Raw genomic sequence first — 24,011 nt, forward strand, 5'->3', positions numbered from 1 at the left:
ATCATCTAAGAAAAGACTAACACGTTGACAAACAGAGAAATTTAGATGTGAACTGTGTAAAACTGATCAAATGTTTAAACACTCGAATATTCAGAAAATGTCATAACAGCAGCTTGTAGTTTCCCGTCACCTTTAATGACCACGCCCCCATCTTTCAGCCAATCGTGAGGATTCACTGACACCTGTGTCACCTGTCTACCCGCCTGTTTTAATGTTCATGAACAAAGCAGTTAATAAAGAAATCACAAACGTTTCGGACTTGGAGATGTGATCCTTTCACCTCCCGACAGTCACATCATCTTATTTTTCATCTCCTTCACGTTCATGTTGATGTTTACTGTTTTCGTCCTCTGTCAACATTTCCCGCTCATTCAGCCCTGAAACCTGTTTTCTGCCTCACGTAACACCAACACTTTGATTTCCACACGTGCAAAGATGAAGGCACACACACGCAGCTCGTTTCTGCCCATGGACGTGTTTTGGCCCTTGTTGGCCACCGTAGCCTTTCTGTGGTGTGGCGCCCTCACGTGGTGAATTGTGCCAGCGCAGGACGGTGCTGAGGAACTCCTCCAGAGAAAGTGAAGCGTTTGAAGTCTGAAGTGAAAAACTTCAGAAATCCAGAAGGACTGTCCTCCTTCAGCTCACTGTCCATTTCAACGCTCACACTTCAGACACTTTGTCCCTCTGAAGGTAGAATGTGGAAGAATTTGTTCAAAACTTTATCAACAGAATGAAAACAAAGGTTTGGGTGTTGAACAGACGTCACAATGATTATAATCATTCAAGTTTTTATTTTATTTAACATAAATCATATTGCAGTCAATGTGAACAGCTGGGGTTTCAATATACACAATAGATCGTAACATTTTACGCCCCGCCCCCTCTGACCCCGCCCACACAACCCTCCCACCCGCCAAAATCAAAACATAGACCCTCCCCCACCCACATAAACCCCACCAACCCCTTTCTTTTAAACACACTGATCCCTCCCACAACAGCCCTGCCCACCTGATACGACGCTCCACCCCCTGACGCTGAGTGTGTGTGTGTGTGTGTGTGTGTGTGTGTGTGTGTGTGTGTGTGTGTGTGTGTGTGTGTGTGAGAGATAAAGCAGCAAACTCCAAACTTTTCATTCACAGCATTTCTTGGTGCTGAAACAGGTGTCATGGCAGCCAGAGTCAGTCTTCACCTCACCTGTCACACCTGCACATCATCACAGTGTCATGTGACCAAATGCAGTCGGCAAGGTTCCACTACTTCCAGCATTATCGTACAACAAATCTGCACTGACGTCTTGCTTTGAGGGACATCTGGTCTCCCCCCACTCACAAGCCCCTCCCCTGCATGACGTCATCGTTCCTCCAGCTGAGGAGTCACTGGGGGCTGAAAACTCTTTCAGGGACTTTTTTAAGGCAAACCTGCTCCAAAGCCTTCCCACACTCACAAGCCACTCCCATCCTAACGAGCTCCACCCTCCAGTGATGATGTCATTCTACCTCCAGCTGAGGAGTCACTGCAGGCTGACAACTCTTTCAGGGACTTTTTAAGGCAAACTGATCGAGATGTGACTAACAGCTTTCTCCCATTCTGACTCATAAGCTCCTCCCCCTCCAGCAGGCCCCTCCCCTCGCTCTGACATCATTCTTTGGACAGCGGTGCAGTCACGGCCTGCTGGACAGACTCCATGTCCATGACTCCATGTCCTGCCTTCAAGGAATTTCAGGAACTTTTTAAGGCGCATCTAAGCTTCAAGCCCCTCCCACTCCGACAAGCCCCTCCTTCCACCTTGCTGACATCTTTCAGCAATCGTCAGAGTCACCGTCACTGAGCGATGATGATGTAGTTTCAGGGGGACTGCGTTGCATCTACTTCCTGTCAATCAGCTGACTGCAGTGACTTCCTGTCAATCATCAGCTGACTGCAGTGACTTCCTGTCAATCAGCTGACTGCAGTGACTTCCTGTCAATCATCAGCTGACTGCAGTGACTTCCTGTCAATTATCAGCTGACTGCAGTGACTTCCTGTCAATCAGCTGACTGCAGTGACTTCCTGTCAATCATCAGCTGACTGCAGTGACTTCCTGTCAATCAGCTGACTGCAGTGACTTCCTGTCAATCATCAGCTGACTGCAGTGACTTCCTGAAGCATTGTCACTGTGAGGTTGCCAGGCAACCAGCCCAGAAATCTGAGACGCCCCACCCAGAAATCCCGATGAACGGATGAATGCTTGTTTGGAGTTTGCTGCTGGCTGAATGAATGAACAAAGAGGGAGGGGGGCGTGTCCTTCTGACCACCTGTCTGATCCAGGTGTGTTTGCCTCACACACTAAATAAAAAAAGAAAAAAAATCATGTGGGTATCATCATCATCATCATCATCATCATCATCATCATGGTGTGGCATTCTCCAACTCACCGACTCACCCGGGCAACATTCACTGACCCCCCTCCCCCACCACCCCCACCCCCACCCGGCCGGCACTCGCTGTCGGCCATCTTTTCAGTCCAGTTCTGGTGTGTGTTGTGTGTTGTGTGTCGGCGTCCCCCTGTGGCGTGTAAACGGTTGAATGCTGCGTCTTGGAAGTAAAACAGAGAAATACGGGAGGAGGGGGGAGATGAGGGGAAAAGGAGGAGGGCTGGGGGGGGTCTTCGTCTTCTTCTTTTGTTTTAAAACAGAAAAGCGTCTTCTGGCGTGCTGCTTTCTGTCGCCACAGCTCCTGCTTCTGCCAACGAGCAGGACTGAGGAGGGAAAAGGGGGAGGAGGAGGGGGAGGCAGAGGGGGGAGGAGGTGAGGAGTGTAGGGGGAGGGGTGGGGGAGTTTGGAGAATCATGGGACGCCGAGTTATTTAAGACACCTCTCGAAGTAGGTGGCGCCCACGTAACCGCCCCTCAGAGAGCGATGGACGTTCTGCTCAAAGAGCCGCCGGTTCGTCTGCAGGACCTCTGCCGCCTCCTTGTTCAACGGATCCTCGGGGTTAGGCTCCTGCGGGGGGAGGACGGGGGAGGAGACGGGGGAGTCACATTAACACATCGTACGCCGTTTGTTATGAAGACGAAGGTTCGAGTGGACGTAAAGATTCAGAAAGAAACGAACGAATGAAACTCACTAGAAATAGATACTGTAGACCGTAGATGATGGAGTTTATTGTCAACACGGGCTTCCAGTCCTCTCTGTGGACAAAGACACCAAAGACAGGACAGTCAAACCACGAGGACACCAACCTGACAGCGACCGCTCGGTGACGGCGGGGACAGACCTTAAGATATTTAGGCAGACGTTTCCTTCCAGGTCGATGTTGGGGTGATACACCATCGTCTCACACTTTACCTTGGGAGGGTCGTGGGGGTAACCCTGTCCTACCTAGACACGCACGCACGCACGCACGCACGCACGCACGCACGCACGCACGCACGCACGCACGCACGCACGCACGCACGCACGCACGCACGCACACACACACACACACACACACACACACACACACACACACACACACACACACACACACACACACACACAGTTTCCAGTTTTCATTATTTATGTGACTGAACTCTGAACAGAATAAAGATGAAGATCAAAGACAAACGGAGGACAGAGAGGACAGGGGACAGGGGACAGGGGACAGGGGATTCTCACCTTAAAGCTGAAGACAAATTTTCCTCCTTTGTAAAAGCCCTGTGAGACAAACAGACGGAGATCTGACACGTTATACTTCTTCTATGTATTTCTACTTCAAACATTGTACTTTGAAACACACACACACACACAAACACACAAACGCACCCACGCACGCACGCGCGCGCACACACACACGCACACACACACACACACACACACACACACACACACACACACACACCTCGTCTGGTGAGATGATGAGTCTGAAGTTGAGGAGGTCGTCGTCATCGGGGAAGTTGATCTCACACGTCTTTGGCAGGTTCAACTCATTGATGTCTGACACACAAACACACACACACACACACACACACACACACACACACACACACACACACACACACACACACACACACACACACACACACACACACACACACACACACACACGTCAGACCACATGAATGTCACAGACCTCCTCATCCTCCATCTTTACCTGAGCTAAGGTGACACAGGTGCTACGGCAGCACTCTGCTCTTCTCATTAGCATCTAATCTGCCTCTAATTCAAGCCATCAGCTGATTCTGAGTCAGACATCAGCGACGCGTGTCGTGTAACCAAAGACCACCAACACTCAGTGACCGTCTCATGAAACACAACGTGAGAGAAAAGCTCTTTCACGTCTTTGATTCAGCTGCTTCATCGTTTCTTCACTGGCAGCTGGACTGTTGACGGTCACCAGCTGATCTGAGGTCAGTCAAATTCAGAGCCACCACATCCTTCAACACTGAGGGAGGAGCGCTGTCACCTGGCTACGCTTCAGTTTGCTTTCCAGCTATTTGTTTAAATGTCTCCACTAACAGTCTGATGAGGCAGCTGTTAGCTGCTCCTGCTAGCTCCTCGTTAGCTGCTCCTGCTAGCCGCTCCTCTTAGCTCCTGCTAGCCACTCCTCTTAGCTCCTCGTTAGCCACTCCTCTTAGCTCCTCGTTAGCCGCTCCTCTTAGCTCCTCGTTAGCCACTCCTCTTAGCTCCTCGTTAGCCGCTCCTGCCAGCTGGGCCTCGTGGACATACCGACTGGATCACTGTGATCCTAAAGAAAACTTGAAAACATGAAGGGTCTCGGTGGAGGTCTGCAGAGTCCTCATTCTGTGGTTTCTAAGTGGACTTCTGGAGGCTCGCTCTGGATCCTCAGAGAAAATGATCTGGTCAGGAAGCGGAAAGCCTGGAAAGCCAGCAGTAACCACAGCCTCCTCCAATCAGACGAGACGAGCGAGCTGAAGGCCAACGGCAGCAGAGTGGATGTTTCCTGTCTGTTCACACTCTGAGACTCACCTGCTGCTTTAACGGATCTCACCTGAGCTGCGTCTCTGCTGCGGCTCCACCGTGTTGATGAGCCGTCACATCAGCAGCCAAACTACAATCACTTCCTGTTGTTTGACACCTGCTCGCACCTGTCCTGTCACCTCACACACCTGTCCGTTCACCTCACCTCTCTGCTCGAGTCAATCGAGACAGCAGCCGAAAGACTGAACACCTGCAGGACGGCATCAACAAACAACGACGGTGACAGGCTGAGACTGCACAGGTGTACCTAACAAAGTGGCCATCCTGTCCAGTAGTCAAAAGGAGCACTGATCAAATCTATGGACAGACGTTCAAAGTCAGGAGGAAGAGCTGTTAGCGCTGAGCTCGGAGGGTCTGTGCCGTCCCTGTGTCTGGACGACTGCGTCCTCACTGAGGACATGATGCCAACAGAGTCCAAAAGGCGCGGCAGGTGGACCACGTGTCCGGTGCAGGTCCAAGCGAATGTTTGCTGCACACAAACAGCGGCGGGACAGCTGTGGCGAGCAAGCGGCCGGAGACCTGATGGACTCACCTAAACATCAGGTGTGAACGGTGCTGCGTTCACTTGCTGTTGTACATTCTGAGGTGCATTAAGGGACTCTGAACTGAGCGATGTGACTCATATCTGGTGATTGATTCTGTCCAGTTTCATTTGGAGGACTCTGTCCATCTGAGCGTCAAAGAGTCTCAAGCAGGTGAATCAACCACAGCTGAAGACAAAAGGTGAGTTTTCACTCTGTAGAATCATCAGGTACTCAGTCTGAAGCCACCTGGACGAGCAGGACTGTGTCCTCTGACAGCTGCAGGAGACACTGTGTTTTGGTTTTTAGTGTCCACCTGCCTGAGGAAGACTCTGAGGAGGAAGCAGCCCGTCAGTGTTAAACCTGCAGCTGCTCAGTAACACGTGCCTGTCAGGTCTGTCTCCATGTGTGTCCACAGATCTCTGTGTTTCTGTCCTCAGGAGGTCAGTTCACGTCCTGGAGCTCAGAGAGTCTCTGAGAACAAATCACTCGTGTCTTCATGAGAGACAAACGTTAATGCCAACAGTCTGCTGACACCAGAGCAGCTGGTTAGCTGCCAGTCAAACGACTCTTGACCTCAGTCAAAACTGAGCAAATGTCGAGAAGCAGTTTGTCCCCCAGTGGACGATGAGACAGAGCTGACACAGCACGTTAGCTCGTTAGAAGCTGTCTGCTGTTAGCTAACTAGCCTGGAAACCCAACTTAAGAAACCTTACGATGTTTGGCTGCTGTTCAGTGGGAGCTAGTTAGCAGTTATGAATCTGTCTCGGATTTGGTGTTGTTGACTGTTTACTGTTAGCTGTGTGCTAATATACTGGTCTGAACGGGTTGATAAGGGCTAGCTTCAGGCTGCGTTTTGTTTTCAAATATAGAACAAGCTAGCCGCGGTTAGCTAACACCACTTCAGCCTAAAGTTAGCGTGCTAGCTGCTAGCCTGAGTTATGGTCATACTCCGCTTTTACTCTGTGTATTTCAGTATCCTGACCACTGAAGGGGGTCATATTACCCTGAGGTTAACGGGTAGTTAGCCATGTCGGCAGGACCAGCTAGCCCGGTATTGGTGTCGTTAACTACCCTACCTTTCTGTATTCGGAGCTGGGCCGCGCTGGCTTTTTTACCCCCGGCTCCTGTTCTGTTTCCTCCAGCAGATTCCTCGTCTTTCTTCTGCTGCTTCAGGGAAAAAAGCTTAATCATCTTCAGTTATTTGATAAATGGATTCCTATGCTGCGTGTCCCTTCGGTGTGCGCGGTCTGTCTGTGTCGTGTGTGAATTTTCAGTCAGTTCAGTCCTAACAGCACCGTGATGTTGATGGAGCCGGTGCGTCTCAACTAATTACACTGAGGAGAGATGCTAGCCGCCGAGCTAGCCTAGCCTGTGTGCTAGCAGGGGAGGCCGGGAAGAGCAGGGCGAGGGAGGGGGAGGGATGGGGAGAGAGGGGGAGGGAGGCCAGGCCGGGCTGTACCCCGCTGGAGCCTGTGCAGGGCTGAAAGAAGCATCCTTCACATCAGCAAAAGTACTAATACCACACTGAAAATACTCCACTACAAGTACAAGTGAGTCAAAACCATTTCAAGTAAAAGTATGTAAGTACTATCAGCTGAAAGTACTTAAAGTAAAAGTACTGTTGTGTGAGTAAAGTGTTCCTGTCAGAGTGTTTCTCTCTGCTGTCTGTGGATTCATGTTCCTGCTGCGTTCATGTGTTCATCCATGTTCCTGCTGCGTTCATGTGTTCATTCATGTTCCTGCTGTAGGTGTTTCAGCTCATTGAACTCCTTCATCTCCTGTTGCTGCTTTAATCTTCATCAGTGCTTCAGATTCTAGAAGATCATCATGGAGTAAAAGTACAACATGTACCTCTGAGGTGTGGTGCAGTAGAAGTATTCAGCTGCATAAAATGGAAATACTCAAATAAAGTACTGTAGAGAGTAGAGCAGAGTACTGAGACTGTGAGTGTCACATTGTTCAGTGATGTCAGGAATCACAGTAACGTGCAGTGAGACACACAGCTCAGTACTGCACACAGAAGTACAAATACTCACAGTGGTTCAAAGTTCTCATACAAAAAGTCACAATGAAGAGACTTTAAGTCAAACCTCTGTCCACCCTGAAGACACTGAGGACACTGAGGACACTGGGTCATAAACAGAATGTGTTCACTCCAAATATTGATTTACGTCTCCAAATACTCCAAATGATGAGATGTTGACCACACGACCTTTTCCACTTCCTGGTTTGTCTAACATCTGGTTGCTATCGACAGCCATATATACACACACACACACACACACACACACACACACACACACATATATATGTATACTTGTGTATATACAAGTAAAAATGCAGCGTCCTGCTTGGTTCACACAGCCGACTGTACGTCTCTCAGAGGTCATGTGAATGGACACCGCAGCTATCAGACGGAAGAGGACGTCTGTCTGTGGAGCAGTTTGTCTTTTAGTTCGCTGAAAGTTAAACTCTAAAAACTGTAACGAGTCGAGTCTGAAAATGTCACTTCAGCAAAAGTATGTGAGTATCATTAAAATGTGCTAAAGTCAAAGTACTGCATGCAGTAAAGTGTCTCCTGTGTCTGCTGTCCTCTTGTCTCTGTAGATCATGGTGTCTCCTGTGTCTGCTGTCCTCTTGTCTCTGTAGATCATGGTGTCTCCTGTGTCTGCTGTCCTCTTGTCTCTGTAGATCATGGTGTCTCCTGTGTCTGCTGTCCTCTTGTCTCTGTAGATCATGGTGTCTCCTGTGTCTGCTGTCCTCTTGTCTCTGTAGATCATTGTGTCCCCTGTGTCTCCTGTCCTCTTGTCTCTGTAGATCATGGTGTCTCCTGTGTCTGCTGTCCTCTTGTCTCCGTAGATCATTGTGTCCCCTGTGTCTCCTGTCCTCTTGTCTCTGTAGATCATTGTGTCTCCTGTGTCTGCTGTCCTCTTGTCTCTGGTCTCTGTAGATCATTGTGTCTCCTGTGTCTGCTGTCCTCTTGTCTCTGGTCTCTGTAGATCATTGTGTCCCCTGTGTCTGCTGTCCTCTTGTCTCTGTAGATCACGGTGTCTCGTCATTCATGTCTCAGCAGGACGTTCCTGGAGCTGATGATTCTTTGACTCGTTTGACAGTCGGCGCTCCTCATCGCTGAAACTCATCAGGTCTTAAGTGGACAGTTCAGCGTCTCATCGTTCGTCCTCTGGTGGGATTGATTCCTTTCAGCTGCATTAAATGAGAGACGTCTGAATGAAAGACGTCAAAGACGTTGAAAGACGCGGCGCTGCCTTTGTTTCATTAGGATTCGTTGTTTGTGGGCTTCATGTTTCAGGATGTTTTCTTCATTTCTTCCTGGAATTCATTCACTTTGTTTCAGGACAGTGTCCCCTGTCCCTGCTGCTTCACACTGTGTCCTACAGAGTTCCAGCGGCTCGTGTCCACACTTTGGTTTGTAGACTTATGTGGAAAAGTTTGCTCTTTAACGCACATTAAGAAGAATACTCCGCTCTCTGACTGAAATATAAATGGTAATGCAGTAAAAGGAGTACTGTAGGAGAAACGTACTTAAAGAACAAACGTGAGACAGAAGACAAACATTCTTTGCCGTCAGTCTCAGTTTGTGGCATCCGGCAGCGTTTGATCGAGTCTGATCAGGTTGGACTTGTTTCACATCCTGCCGGCTGTGGAGCGGTGCGTTGCCTATTCTGGCTTTTTATAATGCGTATATGAAAAGAATTGCTTCAAACTGTTTCCAGACTTTTGTCTTGAAGTCTTTGTAAGTGTGACTTAAATGTTGAACGATGCTTTAAAGTCCTTTTATTGTCGCTTTGTTGGACATTTCGAGTCATTTTAAGTCCTTTTTTGATGTTTCATTCTCCAGGTCGTCAGAGTGAGACTCAGCACTACAAGCTCCGGAATGCCTTTCTCTACCTGACGCACAGTGACGTCACCACGCAGAGGCGGGGCGTGCATATTTTCGCTGCCCATATTTTATTTACCACATTATTTATTTAATTTTTTCTCCCTCTATTCCTCTGAGGCAGAAACGGAGCGCGGTGTCAGTAGTCACCTGTGTGATGTAATCAATGCGGGGGTTAACGTGTCACCGCGACCACCTGACCCACAACATGAACCAAATCCCGCACAGCCCCGCAGCCACCGCCACACAATAGACACGGAGAACAATAGCCGCGCTGCTCTTTACTCACAATATCTGATTCATTTTCATGCGCTGATCAGAGGGGTCTAGTTTCTGCGGAAGGTTATAACCGTGTGTCGATTAAAAACACTGCGCTTCAGTCAAAATGAGCCATTTTAGGTGTTTTGAAGCCCCCCGGGAAGAAGAGAAGAAGAACACGTTGTAACGTGTGGAGCGGAGGGGAGAGAGAGGGAGTCTCACACAGGGAGGGAGAGAGAGAGAGGGAGAGGGGGAGAGGAGTGAATGGGCACGACACAGGCAGCAGCACTGCGCCCTTCACTTTATCGATATCGATCAGTTTGGTAATCGAGACATTTAGACCCACCGTGGGTCCGTCAGGTTAGCCCGGGAGCTAACCGGAACACCACAAGCTAACACGATGGGACACATGTGAAGCAGACCGGGAGCTAACAGCAGCCTGGCGGAGAAAGAAACAAGGAAGCGGACGGCTAGCTGCGCTAAACCGAGGCTAACGTTGGCTAGCTGTTGGCTAATATTATTTCTAATGAGCGACCAAGGAGTATGCGACCTGATACGAAGAGGTTAGTCCTTGCCAATTTGTGTCTTTATTACCAGCCATGTTTTATTAACCTCCAGCAGCCCGCGTTGATTTTTCCTGAATCAGATAGATAATGAAAGAGGAAGCATACTGCAGGGTGCGAAGGCACAGCAGCTAGCCTGCTAGCATGTTAGCAAGCGTAACGTTTTCATTTGAGATCACGGGGGGATGGGGAGGGATCGTGTGTGTCATTTCAGATATGCGCTTCTTTAATCAACAATACAACTTACGTTTCTGAACGTTTGCAGGTATCGGTGTGTTTGCTTGCGTTGAGTAAATGTAGGTTACTGTGACGCGCTCGTTTAGCCGTTAGCAACTATCTCACAAGTAGTGCCAGATGCGCATCTTCATTATTCTTGGCTGCTAACTTCTGTTAGCTAGCTGTACGGCTGGGTGTCTTAATGAGCAGCCTGATGCTAACGCTACCAGTCCGCGTCTGGGCTCTCACAGAAGTTTGGTACTATTCACAGTATATAAACACGCAGTTTGTACAGCAGATACTCAGCATGTACAACAAATACATAGTATGTACAGCAGATACTCAGCATGTACACCACAGTACTCAGTATGTACACCATAAACAATATGTGCAGCAGATACACAGTATGCACAGCATGTACTCAGTCTGTACTTTCTGACGGCCACTCATCTCACCGTGTTGCTCAGAGAGCTGCTGCTTTTTCTCTGGTTGCACCAAACAAAACAAAGATGTAAAAAAATGTATTTCAGGTTTAACTCCCAGGTACTAAGTATGAGCATTTATTAAAAACAAGAGAAGAAACAGGGGCCAATCAGAAATACTTCACATTTCCAGGAGCAAATACAAAGCTGGAGCAGTTTGAGTTTTTGGGCTTCAGAGGAAACTGGAAACAGGTTTTATATCAGAGCGACACGATGCATCCATCGACCGATCTGGTGAATCCAGAACATTCATCAGCATCTATTTTAATATTAGATCAACTGTTCAAGTCATTTCTTTTAATAAAAATCCAAACATTCGCAGCTTCTGTCACATGAAACTGAATCTGTGTCGATCGGACAAAACGGCCAAAGGCGTCACGTTGGGTCCTAGTTTGATCAAGTCCCCCGTCGTTTCACAGGCGAAGCGCTTCGTTGATGACAGAGATCAGGATTGGGAGACGGATCACGAGTTGAAGTATTGGTTAGTTGAAGCCTTAATCACAATCGTTCAGTCCGGCCTGAGCCAGGTGTCGCACCTGTCAGCTAATCAATGAACGTTCAATGGCGTCAGTTTAAACTGAGGTTTCTGCTGCTCGTGGCTTCAGGAATCCAGCCTGCTTTGGGCTCTCGTTGTCTGTGGAGGTCGTGTACAGGTGTGTCTGTCGAGCGCCGACACCTCACCTGTCCACGCCTCGTCCCGCGTCTCAGAATCGGACCGGTCGTCCACTGAATGTCAAACTGTGTGACTTCCTTTAAACTCCAGCTGACAGTCGCTCATTCAGTTGAACTCACTGACAGAAGACGGATCGGCAGCTCTGATAATCAGTGAATTTTGGTCGTTACTTTTCTCCTGCAGGACCAACAAACCTCCAGTTTTCTCTTCAGACGGTAAAAAAATGCAGTTTTTCTCTGATTTGACTGTGAATCCAATCAATCACACAAGCTCCCAATAATCATGATCAGAGTATTTCCTCTGGTTGGTCGATATGATTGTCCATCCAGATTCTCATTGGTCGGACAGTCGGCGACGTTCCATCACGAGGAGGAAAGAGCTTCTTCATCAGAAAGTGTTTGGTAACGTTTACACTGAGGAGTCACGTCTTCGTCACGTTCTTCAGTTTTGGCTGACGGCGGTCGAGATGTCTCCTGATGTACGAGAGTACGATCCCACGTCCCCGCGGTCTGTTCAAATATTAAAAATGGTCATATTCAATGAGAATACGCCAGGAATCCATTGGCTGAGCGCCGCCGTGTGACCGTGTGTTCGGTTTCGTCCGGCCGACTCTTTCAAAATACAAGATCTGTTAAATTTACTGTCACACAACAATCCTCGTGTTCTCGTCTGAAGCTGGAAAAAGTCAAACGATTGATCGATCAGTTCAGAGTCACTGAACGTTTTTCTGTCCATCAACAAATCAATAACCTCCTGATCCTCACAGCTCAGGACGTGAAGCTTCTCAGTGTGAGACGCTGTCATCAGTGGGACGGACAGACAGACAGAGAGAGAGACGGACAGACAGACAGAGAAAGAGACAGAGAAAGAGACAGAGAAAGAGACAGACAGACAGATGGATGGACGGACAGAGAGAGACAGATGGATAGACGGACAGAGAGAGAGGGAGACAGACGGACGGACAGACAGACGTGACCTCCTGCTCTGCCTCCTCATTGGATGCTGCCTGAACGGTGTGTTTTATGGGCTCTAAAGCTGGTCTCAGATCAGTCTTGAAGGGGGCTTTCAGAGGCACTGAGTGTGTCCACATGTCCATCCTGCTGATGTGTTAGCGCACGCACACTTCAGGTATGTTACCTGGAGTACTCTGATGGAGTACTCTGATGGAGTACTCTTACTGTAAACAGCTGATTCAGTTCATTTGTAAATGAAATAACACATGCAAGTATTTCTGAAAGCAGTAAAAATACTCGGTCACAGTACGAAGGTCCAGTTGCTCCATGGTTGGCGAGTGCTGCCCCCCACAGGCTGCTGAAAGCATCACGTCCTCACGCACAGAAACAGCAGCCCGTCGCTTTAAACGCAGGAAGTGGTTAGCAACATGACATCCAGCTTGCTAATGTGTGATGTCACTGCGGAAGGAGGGACGACGCGATCAGCGCTGTTTCTCCAGAGCGACTCGCTCCTTTAGTGACGACCGAGAGTCGCCACGTCTTCAGAGAGTCAGTGCGCTGAAGCCAGAGTGGAGGGTCGCTTCAGCAAACCTGAAGATACGATAATGATAATAATAATGATAATGATCAGAATAATAATAATAATAATCAGTCGATCACCGGACTAATAGATTGACCCTGATGTGTCTTCAGACGTCTCGTCTCTGATGGGTTCATAACAAATGTCTTTCCAGACAAACGTGGCCGATGACCCGCTGACCTCACCTCTGTTGTCTCTGTGTGTGTCTGCAGCTGACTTGTTCGGGGATGTCGGGCAGTAAGGCGCTGGGCGGGGGGGCTGGCGGGGGGGCGAGGCGCAGGCGGACGCGGTGCCGGCGCTGCCAGGCCTGCATGAGGACCGAGTGTGGAGAGTGTCACTTCTGCAAGGACATGAAGAAGTTCGGAGGGCCCGGCCGGATGAAGCAGTCCTGCCTCCTGAGACAGTGCACGGCGGTGAGAGCGCACACACACACACACACACATACACAGAGGTCACAGTTGGAGCAGCTTGTTGATTGACAGCTCCTCCAGCTCACGTCTGTCTAGTAGATTTAGGTTTTTGGGGTGTTTTTTCCGGGTTTCATTGATGAAGACGATGTGAAACCTGAAAGATGAAGTCAGTCATGTGATGTGAAAGGAAACAGAAGACGTGAGCCTCGTTTCCACCGCAGGTTGGACTCGGCTCGTTAGTTGAAACCTGTTTTTTAGGTCGACGTTCGAAGCGAGCGCGGCCAATACCAACACTGCTGACCTCTGATTGGCCAGAGAGAATCATCACTTGATTCTTGACTCCTGTGTTTGTGTCGCGTTGACGGGGCTGTATGCTAACAATGTTAGCACGTAGCAGGGTGAAAGTTTTGTAGCACAGGCCACACAGTTCACAGTCAGTGTTTGTCCACTGACTGTTTGTTTCAGTTCAGATTGTTGTGAAACGTGTCAGACAACATGATGGACATGATCCCTGCAGAGACAAACATTTATGTTAAAGAGAAGATCCTTCTCGTTTATCCACAATCAGCTGTTCTGTCGCTCTCACCTCAGCCACCAGACTCCATTCACAGAAACAGTGATTTAACACCTTCAAACAAACTTCATTCAAACTGACAGAAAGCAAATAAAAGTCATCAAAACCTTCTTGGTTGATCTTTTGCTGCTCCAACAATCATCACTGACTCTGGTTTGGCTGAAATAAACTCATTGAATCAGGAGAGGAGAGAGAGAGAGGGCGAGAGAGGAGCAGAGAAAACAGAGTGTAGAGACGAAGGTTTTCACATGGGACTCTGGAGTTATTGTCTCTGGAGACATTTCGAGACGTCAGACTTCAACAGATTCTCCTGGTTAGAAACACATAAACCAACAAACAAACAGAAATTAACAGACCGATCAATAGTTTGTATACTGAGGGGACTGAATGTGAAACTGATGGTCTCAGCTCGACTGAGCATTATGTGTGCCATTAGCATCGTTAGCTTAGCAGTAGTAATCATATGTTACCACTTATGGATAAAACAAATAATATTTGCTGTTGAAATACATCTAAGTTTTTTTTATCACATTAATGCAGAAATCATCTTTTAGTACAATGATGTCATAAACCAGTGAGGTGCAGCTCTGTTGGACTGGTTTGATACCACTATGTAAATTAGAGAGAGAGAGAGAGAGAGAGAGAGAGAGAGAGAGAGAGAGAGGAGAGAGAGAGAGAGAGAGAGAGAGAGAGAGAGAGAGAGAGAGAGAGAGAGAGAGAGAGAGAGAGAGAGAGAGAGAGAGAGAGTGGGGGGGGGGGGGGGGGGGGGGACCGGACAAAATGTCCTCACCCTGTGCAGATCAGTCTGGTCCTCACAAAGATACCAGAGCACAGAGCGCCGCAGGCATCGTTTCCTGCTCCACACACTGTCATGTTAACACACACACAGATTTACATGTCGACATAATCCCTGCTTCACGCACACACACAGAACGTCTTCTTCAAACACTGAAGGTGTGGATTTTTTTTCTGTGCCGATTCTTCAAATAGCATCATGGTGGAGAGCTGGAGCCCAGCAAGACAGGATGTTGGGTTTCCGTGGCAACCAGAGATGGTTGCTGGTGCTGTGAGTGAGAGAGAGTTGGCTTTGATCCATCACACACACACACACACACACACACACACACACACACACACACACACACACACGCTGAGCCAGTCGATCTGCTCTTCATATTATTTCTGTTGTAGGATTTTGATTTGTTTGTGTTGGGGCAGTGAGTGGAGCAGGAGGAGGTGGAGAGGAGACGAAGAGGAGAATGTGTTGGCTTCAGCTGAGATCCTCCTGAGGGAGGAGGAGGAAGAGGAGGAGGAGGAGGAGGAGGGAAGTGGGATGTGGGAGGGATGGCTGGAGGAGAGGATGGATGGTCCTGCTGGAGGAGGAGGAGGAAGGACGCCCTCTGGTGGTTTGTCAGGTTGGACTCGTCTCCTCCTCCTGAGCAGCTTCTGAGGCAGACATGTTAATGAGGAGGAAGCTGCTCCATCATGAAGGTTAATTATCAAACGTAATCTGACTCATTCAGAATCAGACATTTATGAGACAGAAAAGAATATTCTGTAAGTCCAACAGTCAGTGTCCCACAGGACACGTCTGTCAAAACGCTTCCATACAGAGGCTTTCCTGTGACCTCAGAGCAGCTGAGCTGGAGCTGCAGCATGAAGGTGCAGCTAACGTTAGCTCAGGCTACGAGAGACGACACAAAAAGCTACGAGAAGAAACAGTTTCCACGTCAAAGCTGCTGCTCTGCTTCTTTAAACAAGGCTGAACGTCCACAGTTTCTCTGACTGTCCTCAATGTGAGACGCTCCCACGCTGCTGCTAGCCATGTTAGCCACAGAACGTGCTAACGCCCGATTCAGCGGGCTAACCAGCAGAAACATGTCAAAGCGTTCAGGCTGTAAGTTTGAGGTCGTATCGATCGTCCTCGAGCTTCAGTTTGAAGTCAGTCTTTGTTTTGGTCCTCAGACAGTCTGAAGCTCATTGATTGGCACACAATGATTTGACTGTTTTCCAGTTGTTGTGGGGACGTTTCTGTCAGGTTGATCCTCGGGGTCTCCTCTTCCTCACATGTTGACAGCAGATGAAGACTTCTGTGTTTGTTGTTGCAGCAGCAGAGAGATTAGCATGTGTTGTTGCTAATGTTAGCTTCACATCTTGTGAGGAACATGTTAGTTACTGATGGAACTCCAGTTCTCTGAGGGTGTACGTAGCCTCTACCTGCATGTTTTCACAGCTGCAGCAAAGCACTTTATTTTTAACAGGATAGAGCCTTTATCACAGCGATGGCGCTGTTGTAACTTACACAAATGTCTGACCTGACACCAGCCTGTCTCACCTGTCTCTCTACCTGCATGTCTCACCTGTCTGACTCACCTGTCTCTCTCTGTACAGCCGGTATTGCCTCACACAGCGGTGTGTTTTGCGTGTGGTGAGGCAGGAAAGGAGGACACGGTGGACTCGGAGGAGGAGAAGTTCAGCCTCTCTCTGATGGAGTGTACCATCTGCAACGAAATCATCCACCCCAGCTGTCTCAAGGTGATCAGCGTTTACCTCCACAAACAGGAAGGACACCTCAGAGATGACCTCACTGTTTCTAAAATCCTTAACAGCTGCAGAAATGCAGCTTTTGCTTTCACGCTCTGCACTTCATGTCTTTCCTCTGAGATCAAACTTTAATGATTTTCAGGTCTTTGTTCAGAAGGAAAACTTGTGTGTGACTGTCTCCACTTCCTGTTATTATAACTGTCAAAATAAGAGCTGGATCATAAAACTACTGAATGACAAAATCTTCCTCTTCAAAGTTCTACAGATCCACCTCAGTGATTTAGAAGTCAGATGCATTGAATGTGTCGTGTTGCAGCGGTTTAGCCAGGATGGGACAGCTGTCCAGAGGCACAGTCCTGTGTCCATGTCCTGATTTATTTTGAGCTGCCACAAGGGGGAACCAGCATCTTTCCAGTCCATCCAGCATTCTAAACCTGTCGCCAGTTTGCCCATTATGTCCCCATTATGTAACTCCGCTGACAATTATTATCGATACTGCAGGTATTAAAGGTAAACGTCAATAAACAGTCAGTCTCCACAAAAAGGGCAGCTTGATAGTCTGAGTGAGATGTCCTTAAGAGGCCACTGTACATTGAGGAGGAGGATTGAGGAAACAACTTGACATTTATTCTGAGGATCACGACGAAGCATTTTGTTGTGATTGTATAACAATAGACAGTAACAGTTGAGGGTAAAGTCAGAAGTGTAGCTGTCATTGTCACGTCTGTGCTGAGCTGTGTTTGTCTCCTCAGATGGGTAAAGCTGAAGGAATCATCAACGACGAGATCCCAAACTGCTGGGAGTGTCCAAAATGCCACAAGGAGGGCAAAACCAGTAAGGTAAGCAAACTGGTGGAGGGATGACACCTGTTCAACAGAATCTTTCCTGTCGGTGCACGAACCACTGAGGGCAGTCCGGGGTGTCCTGAGGAGGCAACTGTACAGAGAAAGAGCAGGAGCGGCATGATGTTCCCTCTGGCAACTACAAAGCAATATGAGTTCCACTGTCAGGAGGAAACAAATCAGAGAAAATAAAAGTAAAGTAAAAGTAAGTCAAATGAAGTTGAAAATAAAAGTTACACAAGACAAATAAATGAAGTCATCATTCTGTCAGGAAGAATAATAATTCTATGAGAAGAAGGAATAGAATTTGAGATGAAGTTATAAAATACCAACTCTAATGTATTTGTTTGTAGAATTGCTAGAATCGCTATTAATTTTAAAATTAGGTTTTAATCTTTGAGGAAAATGTAATTGCTTAAGAAAACTTAATTTTGAAAGTGATGTCGTTTTTTAATTAGGAAAAGTTATAAATTGGAACAAACTTTATCCTGTAAAACTGAGTTTACTCATAAAATGTAAAATAACTTTTAAAATCAGTCAAATTAATCCATTTTTATTATTTTATCTTCTATTATCAGCAGTGTGTTTTCAGCAGTGTGTTTTCAGCAGTGTGTTTTCAGCAGTGTGGTTTCAGCAGTGTGTTATCAGCAGTGTGTTTTCTGCAGTGTGTTATCAGCAGTGTGTTATCAGCAGTGTGTTATCAGCAGTGTGTTTTCTGCAGTGTGTTTTCAGCAGTGTGTTATCAGCAGTGTGTTATCAGCAGTGTGTTTTCAGCAGTGTGTTATCAGCAGTGTGTTATCAGCAGTGTGTTATCAGCAGTGTGTTATCAGTAGTGTGTTATCAGCAGTGTGTTTTCAGCAGTGTGTTTTCAGCAGTGTGTTATCAGCAGTGTGTTATCAGCAGTGTGTTTTCAGCAGTGTGTTATCAGCAGTGTGTTATCAGCAGTGTGTTATCAGTAGTGTGTTATCAGCAGTGTCATGGAGTCGCAGTGTTGCAGTGATTTGAAGCTTTTTGTAGTCGTGAAGAGGTGAAATCGTCTGTAACAGTCTCATGTTGGTGACCAGGACCAGGCGGACGGCTCGGGGAAACGCAGGCTGGATAACGGAGAGGTGGGCCGCTGGAAGCTCACGGATGACCCGCCCCCGAAAAAGAAAGCCCCTCCCTCCCTGGAGGAGGGGGGGAGGACGGACGGGGGACACAAGAGGAAGAAGGAGAAGGACCTGCCTCAGGACAGCGGGGCCAAGAAGAAGGTGAACTGTTTCAGAGGTGGAAGACATGATGCTGGTTGTGTGTTGAACCTGTCTGCAGCTCTGACTGTCTGTCTCTTCTTCCTGTCTCTCTCTCAGATGAAGGGCGCCCACGAAAAACGCCTCAAAAAGGTAAGAAGTCCTTACTGCTGGGAAGGAGGAAGCAGCCAGTTTGTCTGAGATGATTTGTCGTCTCATGAGTGAGTTGAAAGTTTGGCAGAGTTGAGCTCTACTGTTAAATGTCCACAGCGTCTGGCTCAGTCCCAGCTCCAGTGTCCATCGGTTGTCCAGCGGCCACATGGACAATGACGTTTACAGACAACATTTTTTACATGTTACTCACATAAATACATTTTCAGACATGTAGATGTGGTTGAACTGAATGTCCTGAACACCAGCGAGTGTCAGACCGGCGCCAACAGAGTAATAGACTGTCTGTGGACTGGAGAGGACGAAGAGACAGTCTCCCTCTCCTCTTCCTCCTCTACGAGTTTACAGGAAAACAAATCAGTGAAAAGAGTTTTGACCCAGTTTGAATTTTTCTGTCCACCAGAAACCCAAACAGGAGGCGGCAGAGTCGAACGGTCCCACCTCCTCAGCTGGAGGAGGAGCGGGAGGACTGCAGGGCTCGTCAACAACCGCTTCTTCTCAGCCTGGGGGAGGAGGAGTGGGAGGTGCAGGGGGGACGTCGAACGCAGACCAGCGCTCCCATCACAGAGAGAAACTGGAGCGTTTTAAGAGGATGTGTCTGCTGGAGCGTCGGCCCGAGTCTTCGTCCTCGTCCTCCTCCAGCTCGGAGTCCGACTCGGAGTCCGACTCTGATGACTCCCTGAGGGGGGAGCAGGCGGGAGGAGGCTCCTCGCCTTCGTCATCCTCCCCTGCCCCACCTCCTCCCATCGTCTATGGCAACAGCAGCGGTGGGCGGGCAGAGAGAGAGAGGAGTCGCAGCGAGCGGGAGAGAGAGAGGGAAAGGGAGCGCCGCCTGGCCGAACTGGGCTTCAGCGCCAGCGAGGAGTCCGAGGGGGAGGGAGTGAGGGGGGAGGAGGAGGTACAGGAGGAAGAAGAGGGCGGGGGAGTGGGGGAGAAGGCTCGGCGGAGAGGGGGAGGAGGAGACGTGGGGTTACCGCCTCGAGGGCGGAAAGGTGGACTGCTGGACGGCGAGGAGGTGGACACGCCCACATCTGATAGGACCAGGAAAAACTCCACCTCTCTCCCCCCACCCTCGCCCCTCTCCTCCAATCAGATGCCTCCGTCCTCACAGCATGACGGCTTCACGGGAAAGCAGCGCAGCAACGGGCAGGAGGCGCGTAACGGACGGACACGAGGAGGGACAGGAGGGGGTGGAGGGGGGAGGGAGGGTGGGGAGAAGGAAAATGCCAGCGGTGGTCTGACCAATCACAAACACAGCGGGGGTGGGACTAAAGGCAGCGGCAGCCGCGGCAACAAGATCCGTAGCAACAGTAAGAACCAGACGTCCAGAAACACCACCTCCTCCTCATCCTCCAACCCCACCTCTAATGGAGGTGTAGGGGGAGGAGGCCCGGGGGGAGGCGGCCTGATGATGTCAGTGATGGCGACATCGCCCTGCACGCAGCCATCCCGCCTCGCCTCACGCTCTCAGATGATGAAGCGCAGCCCGCCGGCCGTGCCGTCGCCCCCCCGGCCCGTTCAGATGGAGAGACACCTGGTGCGTCCTCCCCCCGCCTGCCCCGAGCCCAGCTGCCTGCCGCTGGACTCTGGCTCCTCCCACATCATGACACGTGACGTGTGGCTCAGAGTTTTCACTCACCTGAGCCAGAGAGAGCTGTGTGTCTGCATGAGGGTCTGCCGCACCTGGAGCCGCTGGTGAGTGACGTGACGGACAGACAGACGGACAGATGAACGGACGTGACAGATGGACAGACTGACGGACGGACAGATGTGAGAGACATGACAGATGGACAGACGGACGTGACAGACATGTCAGATGGACTGATGAACGGACGTGACAAAAGGGACAGACTGACGGACAGACAGACCGATGGACAGACCGACGGACCTGACAGACATGACAGGCGGACATGACAGGTGGACGGACGGATGGGTTGACGTCACCCTGCTACAGTTCAATCAGTTCATAGAAAATCATGATGCCATCGATTAGGGGTATGGTCCGCGTGCTTGCTTTTGACTGACGTTGCTTGACGTGAAAGTCCCACGAGAGGAGACGACGGCAGATGTCCTTCTGAACAGAAAACAGACGTTTGTGTGTGACGCTGGTCTTTGTCTCCCTCAGGTGTTGTGATAAAAGGTTGTGGACTCAGATCGATTTGAGCCGGCAGCGCTCCATCACCCCCCCCATGCTGAGTGGTATCATCCGCCGACAGCCCGTCTCCCTGAACCTGGGTTATACCAACATCTCCAAGAAGCAGTTAATGTGGCTCATCAACCGCTTACAAGGTGCTGCCAACACTTCCTGTTTACCTGTTCACTGTAAACTGATGGTGAAGTCGTCAGCATGTTCCGGAGCTTTCAGCTGTGTTCTGCAGGCTTCTTCAGCAGATGAGTGGCTCAGCACAGAGCTGAAGTTCATCTGCTGAAGAACTTCCATGAGAGACAGTTGAAACGAGCCATGAAAGCTCGTCAGGGAGTCTGAGGTTCACACTGTGTTTCTGCTTTGTCTCAACGCATTCATGCTGTCAGCAGCAGGAAACTCGACTTCGACTCCAGACTCTCACCTGTGACTCTCACCTGTGACTCTCACCTGTGACTCTCTCTGTGACTCTCACCTGTGACTCTCTCTGCGACTCTCACCTGTGACTCTCTCTGCGACTCTCACCTGTGACTCTCTCTGTGACTCTCACCTGTGACTCTCTCTGCGACTCTCACCTGTGACTCTCTCTGCGACTCTCACCTGTGACTCTCTCTGTGACTCTCACCTGTGGCTCTCTCTGCGACTCTCACCTGTGACTCTCTCTGCGACTCTCACCTGTGACTCTCACCTGTGAGTCTCTCTGAGTCTCACCTGTGTCTCTCTGTGACTCTCACCTGTGGAGTCTCTCTGTGAGTCTCACCTGTAACTCTCTGCGAGTCTCACCTGTGACTCCCTCTGCGATTCTCACCTGCGACTCTCTCTGCGACTCTCACCTGCGACTCTCTCTATGACTCTCACCTGTGACTCTCACCTGCGAATCTCTCTGCGACTCTCACCTGCGACTCTCTCTATGACTCTCACCTGTGACTCTCACCTGCGAATCTCTCTGCGACTCTCACCTGCGACTCTCTCTATGACTCTCACCTGTGACTCTCACCTGCGACTCTCAGTGAATCTCACCTGTGACTCTCTGCGACTCTCACCTGTGAGTCTCACCTGTGACTCTCTCTGTGAGTCTCACCTGTGACTTTCACCTGCGACTCTCTCTGTGACTCTCACCTGCAAGTCTGACCTGCGACTCTCACCTGCGAGTCTCACCTGTGACTCTGTCCTGTTAGGTCTGTTGGAGCTGAATGTGTCTGGGTGTCCCTGGTCGGCCGTCTCTGCTCTGTGTCAGGCCGTCTGTCCCTGTCTGAAGCTGCTGGACCTCAGCAGAGTGGAGGACCTCAAAGACTCACACCTGAGAGAGCTGCTGGCCCCCCCACCTGACACCAGGACAGGTGAGAGACCCTCACATCAGCATCATCTGGCAGGAGAAATGTGTCAGGAAGGATTTTTCGTCTGCTAAGACTTGAAGGTTTTTCTGTTGGCTGAAGCATCTGATGTAAGGTGATGATGGCGATGATGATGATGATGATGATGATGCTCCTCCTCCTCCTCCTCTCAGCTGGTCAGTCAATCTTGATTTCTCATTGGTTGATTGGATCTTGACCTTCAGCTTCTTGTTAACGTCCTCATGACCGTCAGATCATCATCTCTGTGAATTATTCAGACAAACTGACGCTTTGGGACAGTTTGTCCGTCTCTCCTGGTCCTCGCCTGACCAGGTTAGACTGAGTCAGTGTGGACAGTTTGTCCGTCTCTCCTGGTCCTCGCCTGACCAGGTTAGACTGAGTCAGTGTGGACAGTTTGTCCGTCTCTCCTGGTCCTCGCCTGACCAGGTTAGACTGAGTCAGTGTGGACAGTTTGTCCGTCTCTCCTGGTCCTCGCCTGACCAGGTTAGACTGAGTCAGTGTGGACAGTTTGTCCGTCTCTCCTGGTCCTCGCCTCACCAGGTTAGACCTGAGTCAGTGTGGACAGTTTGTCCGTGTCTCGTGGTCCTCGCCTCACCAGGTTAGACCGAGTCAGTGTGGACAGTTTGTCCGTGTCTCGTGGTCCTCGCCTCACCAGGTTAGACCTGAGTCAGTGTGGACAGTTTGTCCGTGTCTCGTGGTCCTCGCCTCACCAGGTTAGACCGAGTCAGTGTGGACAGTTTGTCCGTGTCTCGTGGTCCTCGCCTCACCAGGTTAGACCGAGTCAGTGTGGACAGTTTGTCCGTCTCTCCTGGTCCTCGCCTCACCAGGTTAGACCGAGTCAGTGTGGACTCCCTTAACTTTAAGAGGTTTCTACTCATTTAAATGTGTATTTGATTCATTTTGACAAATTCGCGGTGAACTTAAAACTCATAAAACCGATCTTTTTCTGCCCAGTTCACTGACTCGCCTCTCACATGTTCATGCTCTCTGATTGGTCGATCAGCTCACGGTGAAACCAGAGTGGGACGTTTCCAGAACGTGACGGAGCTGCGATTGGCCGGGCTGGACCTGACAGACACCTCGTCTCGTCTGTTGGTGCGTTACGTTCCTCACCTGAACAGGTTAGACCTGAGTCAGTGTGGAAACGTCACAGACCAGACGGTGCACACCCTCACCTCCCCCATCTCCCCCCTGAGAGAGAGCCTCACCCACATCAACCTGGCAGGTAAATGTCTGCAGGATGATCCTAAAACGTAACGACTCCACAGTTTAATTGTCTCAAACTGTAAATCTGCTCTTCATCTCTTTGTTTTATGATGTTATGTTGGTCCGTCCCTCAGCTCCGTCTGACTTCCTGTCATTGGTTCCGCTCTTTGTCTCTTCATGTCTGTCGTCTCTCTGCTCACCTGTCTCCGTTCTGTCTCTGCTCACCTGCCTCCGTTCTGTCTCTGCTCACCTGTCTCCGTTCTGTCTCTGCTCACCTGTCTCTGCTCACCTGCCTCCGTTCTGTCTCTGCTCACCTGTCTCCGTTCTGTCTCTGCTCACCTGTCTCTGCTCACCTGCCTCCGTTCTGTCTCTGCTCACCTGTCTCCGTTCTGTCTCTGCTCACCTGTCTCTGCTCACCTGTCTCTGCTCACCTGT

The 24,011-nt window shown here is 49.6% G+C and overlaps 2 protein-coding genes across 2 annotated transcripts in view; one reads left to right on the forward strand and one right to left on the reverse strand.

Annotated features, from left to right (window-relative positions):
- Positions 1–733: 733 nt before the first annotated feature.
- ube2m (ubiquitin conjugating enzyme E2 M) lies at positions 734–6,852 on the reverse strand. Its single transcript, XM_070981233.1, has 6 exons — positions 6,559–6,852; positions 3,859–3,953; positions 3,636–3,674; positions 3,256–3,359; positions 3,106–3,169; positions 734–2,981 (listed from the first exon to the last, which is right to left on the reverse strand). Exons 1-6 carry the CDS (start codon positions 6,671–6,673, stop codon positions 2,841–2,843), a joined length of 558 nt encoding a protein of 185 aa, XP_070837334.1. The 5' UTR covers positions 6,674–6,852; the 3' UTR covers positions 734–2,840.
- A 2,778-nt stretch (positions 6,853–9,630) lies between these two features.
- Positions 9,631–24,011, forward strand: part of LOC139344098 (F-box/LRR-repeat protein 19) — a 15,384-nt gene continuing 1,003 nt past the window's right edge. Inside the window, exons 1-10 of the mRNA XM_070982035.1 lie at positions 9,631–10,201; positions 13,318–13,518; positions 16,481–16,624; positions 17,386–17,472; positions 18,540–18,725; positions 18,822–18,854; positions 19,276–20,567; positions 20,998–21,161; positions 22,194–22,355; positions 23,374–23,595. Coding sequence (XP_070838136.1) covers positions 13,333–13,518; positions 16,481–16,624; positions 17,386–17,472; positions 18,540–18,725; positions 18,822–18,854; positions 19,276–20,567; positions 20,998–21,161; positions 22,194–22,355; positions 23,374–23,595 — 2,476 coding nt within the window. The 5' untranslated portion in view covers positions 9,631–10,201; positions 13,318–13,332. The remainder of the gene's footprint in view (positions 10,202–13,317; positions 13,519–16,480; positions 16,625–17,385; positions 17,473–18,539; positions 18,726–18,821; positions 18,855–19,275; positions 20,568–20,997; positions 21,162–22,193; positions 22,356–23,373; positions 23,596–24,011) is intronic.

Source organism: Chaetodon trifascialis, chromosome 15, assembly GCF_039877785.1.
Source record: "Chaetodon trifascialis isolate fChaTrf1 chromosome 15, fChaTrf1.hap1, whole genome shotgun sequence".
In the NCBI taxonomy this organism is placed as follows: domain Eukaryota; kingdom Metazoa; phylum Chordata; class Actinopteri; order Chaetodontiformes; family Chaetodontidae; genus Chaetodon; species Chaetodon trifascialis.

Coding starts and splice junctions, on each gene's coding strand:
- ube2m (XM_070981233.1), bottom strand. CDS start 6,673: ATGATTAAGCTTTTTTCCCTGAAGCAGCAGAAGAAAGACGAGGAATCT. Junction 3,954..6,558: donor CCAGCTCCGAATACAGAAAG/GTAGGGTAGTTA, acceptor TTTGTGTGTCAG/ACATCAATGAGTTGAACCTG. Junction 2,982..3,105: donor GTCTACAGTATCTATTTCTA/GTGAGTTTCATT, acceptor CTCCCCCCGCAG/GAGCCTAACCCCGAGGATCC.